We start from the raw sequence: 8,031 nt of genomic DNA, 5'->3' as shown, positions 1-8,031 counted from the left end.
ACGGACTTGTTCTTTTGGTCGATTTCGTAAATCGTTCGACTTCTGTTCCATACCTGAAACACACAATAAATAATACTGATTACCCAAAACGAAGTTTATTTCGATCAAATAATATTAAGAATTTCTTTTAAATAAGTGCTATTAGTTAAATTATTGAACAGATCTCTGATATTGGAATTTTGTCGAAGAGATTATAGTACTTCCTTTATTTGGTAGTCAATTTTGAAATAAATAAAACAATCAAATAGAATCATTACCCACCTGGAATCTCCATATTAATATTAAATTAATCCAAACCTACGCATGGTTAGCAATGCTATATCCAATCGTAAATAAAAAATCTAAATTAAATTAAAGCTAGAAATTTATATTTTTAAAACAATACTCAGGCAATTCTTACCACAAGAGTCTGGAGACCGCTATGAAATAAAAAAGAAATTACAATCGTTTCAAAATAAGGTTCTAAGAATCGCAGTGGATGCTCCTTGGCTTGTAAGAAATGGCCAATTGCATCGGGAACTTCAAATGCAGTCAGTGGAAGATTAGATCTAAAAAACGATTCCTGAAATTCCACTCCCAGTTACTGGCAGTTAAAGGAGCAGTGACAGTGAGTCAGTGACCTACAACTTGGGAAATCCAACTTCAACCCGAAGACTGAAGCCCAGGCTACTGCAGGTCATTCAGTTATAATTTATATAATTGTCTATTCTGTCATTGACATTACTAATGTTTTGTCAATTTTTTTTTATATTATTTTTTTTAATGATTTATTTATTGTTATTTACAACTGTATACATATATATACATTTGCTGTAAGTGATATAATGACATGATACAAACATGTGGAGAATCTACCCATTGATAAAACTCCAAAAACATTTTTAGAGGAGAAGAACTCGAGGCCATCTTCTTTTCAGACGCCTAGGAGGATTATTAGTTAATAAAGGAGAAGCTAGATTAGAAACGAGTTGGTTTGGGTGGTTGGGTAATTTATCATGGAAGGATTGGTATCTGGTTCTGGCCAAATCGGCAATAGATGGTACGTGAGGTCCTGATGGCTGACTTGATTTGTGACAAACTAAGGAGCATTAAGGATTTTGGATTGTAAGGATTGGATTCGGGAGGAATTTGATGGTTTAGTGGAGCCCCATAGCTCAACTCCATATATCTTGATAGGCCTTATAATAGTCATGTAGATCAGTCTTTTGCAATGGATTGGAAGTTTAGACCGTTTGTCTAGTAAATGCTGTAATAGTCGGAATCTAAGAGCAGTTTCCTGTCTTTTCAGTCTTGTATGAGGATTCCATGTCAGCCGTTTGTCTAGATGTAGTCCTAAGTAACGGATCTGTTCAACAGGAATAAGCGGGGTATTATTAAAATATACTGTGGGGCAAGACGAAGGTTTACAACGAAGGGTGAATGTGATTTGGTGAGATTTATTGGAATTTATTTTAATCCTCCAGTTTTTGCACCATTCTTCAAGGGTGGTGATGTGGGATTGGAGGGTTTGGGATACAATGGAAGGGTCATTATTCACTGACCATAGACATGTGTCATCGGCATACGTGGTGAGGATAGTGTTAGAATGTCAGCTGTAAAAACTATATATAGAATAGGACCAAGGATACTACCTTGATGTACACCAGCAGACTGAAGAAATAGGGATGATTAAGCACTGTTGTGATTTAATTGAAATAACCTGCTAGAGAGATAAGAACGGATAATGAGAAAATATGTAGGGAGTAGGAATTTATGGATCTTTTACAGCAGTCCTGGGTTCCAGACTCGATCAAAAGCCTATTTGTTTTATTAAATTTATAAATGGCATTATATGTTGGTAATTGACCGCATGATTTCATATATGAAAAAGATTGTCGGTTGCGATCAAAAAGAACTAAACTAGTTTAGCACTATTTAGTATCCGACGTTTCGCCCCACTTTGTAGGGCTTCATCTAAAAAGGTACAAAAACAACTAAGAACATTTTGAAATAGTGAGATAATAACTAAATAATAACTATTTTTGTCTGCGACCCTGTCCATCTTATGTATGAGTATAAATGCCATTATTTTTATTATTAACTTTTCTTTTACTCTCTCCATTCTTCTTTACTAACTTTGTATCCAGTTTATTATTAATAGTTTTTCCTGATAGAGCATCCAGTTTTCTCAAATATCATGATTTAGTTATGTTACTCCATTTCATGCGAAATAGGCTGGTTGGTCAGCTTTTTCATTTGCCAAGATTTCTTTAATATTTTTACATTATTATTCAATAATAGATTATTAGGATCTTTATCAATGGCTTAACCTGCTGGAAACTAGTGCATATAACATTAAATTATAACTTTGTTAAATGAGAATTTATCCCACCGGCATTTTGGAGCAATATGGGAAATGGTTCATTTAAACATTCCTCACTTCATGTTCTATGAGATCATGTCCTTATATTTGAGAAAAGGAACATGCTTATCTCTGGAATAGGAGCTATTCCATATTGTTAACTTTTTATTCATTGCCAGCTTCTTTTGATATATTGGCTCCAGGACTTTTTTATTGTTCTCTCTATCGTAGGAGCTCTAGAACCAGATTATGTTGGAACCTGGTTCACAACTTCTGTATAAATTTACACAGAACATTTGGAGGAAATGGATACATTAATATCTTAATAGCATTCAACAAAGGATCAGATGAACTAATATTGTGGAGAATATTGAACCAAATACTTTGATCCTATAAAATGAATCTAATATGCCACCACTATATTGACCTGGGGGACAATGGTAGGAGTCCTTACAAACAGTGATGGCAGCTAAATGAAACTAGCCCGATTTTGGAAGGTAACTTCTTCGTGCGATCTGGGACCAGACTCTTAACACATGGAGGACTTTTAATACTTATTGTTATCTATTTATATTTTCATAATTTATCGTTATTATTCAACAATATTTATATTGTTGTAAGTATTTAGGGGTGTCTTTTGCACGAGACTACTCCCTCCTCCCCACAACCAATTGTTTTTGGGGTTTTGGGTTTTGTTGAACAAAACAAAAAATGTAACAATTATATCAACCATGTAAGGCCACTAGGCCGATCTGGTATTAAATAAAAAATAAACTTAGAATCCTTGCCTTTTGGTTGTCTAAATTTAGTGAATCCTAAATAGCAAATAAACGAGTGAAGATTTGTATTTAGCAGAAATAAAAAAAAAAAAGAGCGAAAATTCTTAGTTCCATTTTACGTTTTTAATTTTTAGAGGCTTTAGCGCACTTCTTCAGCCTCCACTGGCTCATTACCTGTGATGCGGCGAAAGGGATGTGCTGGGATCTCTTGAGCTCTGCTCTACCCCTCACACGTGGGGGATAGAGTGGGCTCAGGTATCCTCAAGTCGATTATGTAAATATTGTATATACTATTTTATCATTATGTTATTTTATTTATTTATTTTTCATACAGATAGTTTGATTATGTTCATCTTGTCTATTCTTTTGTTTGTATATATTTTAAGAGAGTTTTTTATTTATTTATTTTTTTATTTATTTATTTTATTTTAGTATGTATGAGATCATTCATCAATATTACCTATTGCCCACAACTGTGTGGCAGATTGTAATATCTATCAATAAATAAATCTATCAAATCAAAAAAAAAAAAATTTAGAGGAACGTAGGGGTTGCGAATTAGTCGTTCCAATATCGATTTTATAAGATTCTTTTCATTACTTTTCTTTACGCATGCGTGGCGTATTTTTCTAGGCACACATTTCACTACTTTACTTGAATAGTAACATATCTGAAAAATAAAAAATGTTTTGATTTCATTTTGAATTGGACGTACTTCAAAGAATGCACCGTAGACCGCGATTACTATATTTACTGGAGGACCAGTCCCATTCTCAGCATTTGCTCTGAAGCAGGCCTACCTTCGGTATCATTTAGGAGACAAAAACTAGCTATTAACTATGTTTCCAAATTATTTGAACAAACAAATCATCCAACTTACAAATATATTTTTCGATCTAAATTCTCCATAGCTTTTCGGCAGAAACGAAACCCAACACTCCCTCTGGCAGAAAGAATCACTCTGGCTATCTCTACACTTAAAACAATTCCGATAATGAAGCCTGAAATTCAGACCTTGGACTCTAAAACAACCTGTAACAATGCTACATCTGTCACTTATGCACAAAAATAAGACCACATCTGTCAAGTATAAAGAAAGGTTGTCGCGTCTTCTAGAAAATATTCTGGATTATTTTTTAATATACACTGATGGTTCCAAATCCGAAAGCTCGACCTCCTCATCTTTTGTCACTCACGATTCAACCCACAAGTTTAAATTACATAAGTTATGATCAATATACACCGCCACAGCCACCTCCAACGTGCAAATATTGTCAGTCCATTCTCAGGATTAGACATATTTTTGAAGAATGTACTCACTATTTGCCTACAATAAACAGGATAGGACTGACCCCAAATTTATCTGAAGCTCTCGCTGATGAGGAAGCTAAAATTACATTAGTATTTGAATTTTTAAAACCACATCGCCTTCTTTATAAATTAGAACTCCTCTTTATTTATTTTTTATATTTTTTTATTATTAATTTTTTTACTTTTATCATGCTATAGGCGTTGATGAAAGAAAAGCTCCTTGATTTTTATTATTTTTTTTTTCTAAATTATCATTAGGGTTCGTATTGTGTTACAATTTGGACTATTCCAGCAAGCTTAGGTTTGTTCAGTTTAGTTAGATTGTTCTGAATACATGATTAGTACATCAACAAGTATTTGTAAATAAAATACTTCTTAAAATTCAGGTAACTGATATAGACTGCCTTTAAAGAAATATATATGCCAGTAATTCTATCTTAAACTTACTTTGAACAAGTTCTTGGTCTTCATTTTGTCCTCTGAGAACTGTGAAGCAGAAGGACTTTCTGTGGTGCCAGAGCAGAAATTCTGAAAAAGAAATGAGTGAGGCTCTTAAAAAATTAATTTGTAAATAATATATTTCCTGCGTATAGAGAATTGAATGGTTCTCACAGATGAAGGTAGCAATGTGTCAAAGTTCTTTTTTTTTTTTTTTTTACATAATTGGTTAATTTGGTCAATGGTAACACATAAATTATTTAATAAAACTTTAATTATTAAGTAACACATTTGATCATGAAAAAAATTATATAACTTTATGAAAACAAAATTAACGCACTATTTTTAAATTTCTAATTTCTTATAGTTTATTTAGATTTTGTCTACTTAAAATTAGTTTTGTTAAAAAAAAAAAAAATATATTTAATTCAGAAATGTTTATATATTTTAAGTAAAAGATCAAAAAATAGTTTGAAAAACTGTTCATTACCGATTATTTAAACACTCTCTGCGTACATCCTTCCAGTGATGCCCCTCCCAAATCTACTAAATCAATTTTAACGCAATCTTCCCATCTACGTTTCGGACTACCCCTCGGACGTTTACTCGTCGGTTCAGTGTTCATTAACATTTTAGGGATCCGCTCGTTACTAAGCCCTACAACCTAACACGCCCCTTGTACGCCGTAATGCTACAACTTGAATTATATTTACCGGGTTTAGGTCTCTCAATTCAGCGTTGTGTAATCTTCTAAATTCTCCCGTTAATTCATTCTTCTTCGGTCCTAATATTTCCAGTACGTTCCATACAACATTTTTATAAAATGTTGCTTTTTAAAAAGCTTGTTTTGTTAAAAAAAAAAAATAATTTATTTAACTTGGAAATGTTTATATGTTTTGAGTAAAAGATCAAAAAAATAATTTAAAAACTGTTCATTAACGATTATTTAAACCTCTTGCCCGTATCACGTATGTGAAACCAATATACTTTGCGTTATTTTGCAAATTATATAAGATAAAACTTATACATGGCCGTAACCAGGATTTATAGAGACTTAGTCAGCTGTTACTTCGATGTCTGCTGACTGAGGAGATCAGCAGATCGAATGTATATAAAGAGATTTACCGAACCCAATAAAGCCAGTATTAATAAATAATAAAGGTAGTAAAAGGTAAGACACAGCACGAATTACCTTTTCTTTTTCACAGTAATGCACTTACTAATTCACTTTTATTTCTGTTTTAGAGGGTCCGGAAAAAAAAATAAAGCCAGTATGTTACAGCAGTTCAAACGTGTTAGATCTTATTCCTTCTTCTCTTTTTTGACATTTAGCCTTCTTCGATACTTAACTTATGAATAATATAAAATGAAATAATATTACTAACATTTTGAAGAATGAATAATATAAATTCAATATTAATTACAGAATAAAAATGAAAAACCGGATTTTAATATTATTAAAACTATAAATAAAAAAATGAAATTATAATAATAACATGTTTTTAGAATGAAAACAACGAATTTAATATTAATAGTACTATAAATTAAAATTTTAATATTACTTACATTTTAAATAATGTAATTATATTAAATTCCTATTTAATATTATTGACGCTATAAATAATAGAAAATGAAATTATAGTATTACTAACAGTATGAAGAATGAAAAATAGAAATTTAATATTATTAACTATATAAATAAAATTTGTAATGTGATGAAGAATATTATATACTCACTCTTTGTCCGGTTCCTAACTGTTTAATTTTATTCTTATTGCAATCATGAAACAATGATAAAGAAAAAATAAATATTAATCATTTTATAATTAATTCCACAAGGTTAGGTTTATAAAAACTATTGTGAATCATAAAATCTTTTTGACAATGCATTGAACCAAAGTGTCGAAATGTATTTCTATAAATTTGCATAAAAGAGTCATGTTGAAATGTGAGGTTAAATATTTTACTTTGGGATTATCACAAACAAAGAATGTAAACCTAATCAAAAAAATGAAACAAAGATATTATAATAATAATAAAGGTATCAGCGAAAAATAAAATTTTGATTTGTACATAAAAATAAAATGTTTAAGTACTTAGGTTCTACGGTAACTAGAAAAAACGAAATTGATGAGAAACTAAAAGCGAATTTAAAGGAGGGAAATTCATTCTTGTTATTTTTCAATTTCGAAACTGCTTAGCTCGCGCCTTCGATCGAAAAACTTAAAAATTAGAATTTATAAAACTAATATCCTTCTCACTGTTCTTTATCGATGCGAGACGTGGCCCTTGACACTAAGGGATGAACAGGGCCTTAAGGTTTTCGAAAATAAAGTATTTCCCAAAATATTCGGACCGAAAAAGGATGAATTAACGGGAGAATTTACAAGGTTACACAACGCTGAATTGAGAGACCTAAACCCGGTAAATATAATTCAAGTTATAGAAAACGTCCAGGGGTAGACCGAAACGTAGATGGGAGAATTGCGTTAAAATTGATTTAGTAGAATTGGGTTTGGAGGGGTATCACTGGAAGGATGTACGAAGAGAGTGTTTAGTGGTATCGACATCGAACCTTCTAGTACAAGAGCCCAAGAGGAGAAAAAAGTTGGTTATTTCACCCCAATTTTTGATTACTTAATTGAAAACTAGGTATAATTACTAGTCTGCCAAGTATAGGTAGGGGGGATAAAAAATGGCGGCTGTTTAAAATTAAAAAAATATATTTTTTAATAATAAATTTTCTAAAATGTAAGCCCTAATACAGCTGTTATGTTCAATAGTTCTCGAGATATAGCTTTTTAAAAAGAAAGGTTTTATAAAAAAGTTGTATGGAACTTACTGGAATATCAGTAGTAAGTTAATTTATTTTGAGAAATCTATATCTCAGGAACTATGTGACGTACATATGTCTATTAGCACTCAGAGTAAAGCTAGTTTAATAATCTATAAAGTAGTTTATGACATTTATTTTCGTAGGAGTAGTAATTTTCATGAAATTTGCTAAAATAAAGTGATTTATAGTTGTTCGGACAAATTTTCATTTGCCAAATATATATTCATATGAGGATATCATAAAAACTACTACCCCTAAGAAGATAAGTGCCATAAACTACTAGGTAGTAAGTTAAATTTGCTATATTTTGAATGGTGGCAGACATA

At 31.4% G+C, this 8,031-nt stretch overlaps 1 protein-coding gene across 1 annotated transcript in view; it reads right to left on the bottom strand.

Annotated features, from left to right (window-relative positions):
• LOC106684012 (phosphatidylcholine translocator ABCB4) overlaps positions 1-8,031 on the bottom strand; it is a gene marked incomplete in the record, with an annotated part of 90,604 nt that overhangs the window by 49,747 nt on the left and 32,826 nt on the right. Inside the window, 2 exon segments of the mRNA XM_067050266.1 lie at positions 7-53; positions 4,879-4,959. Coding sequence (XP_066906367.1) covers positions 7-53; positions 4,879-4,959 — 128 coding nt within the window.

The sequence above is a fragment of the Halyomorpha halys genome, unplaced genomic scaffold (genome assembly GCF_000696795.3).
Source record: "Halyomorpha halys isolate HHAL.00 unplaced genomic scaffold, Hhal_1.1 Scaffold534.1, whole genome shotgun sequence".
In the NCBI taxonomy this organism is placed as follows: domain Eukaryota; kingdom Metazoa; phylum Arthropoda; class Insecta; order Hemiptera; family Pentatomidae; genus Halyomorpha; species Halyomorpha halys.
The sequence above is the reverse complement of the archived record's forward strand: the minus strand, read 5'-3'. Positions and strand labels throughout refer to the sequence as shown.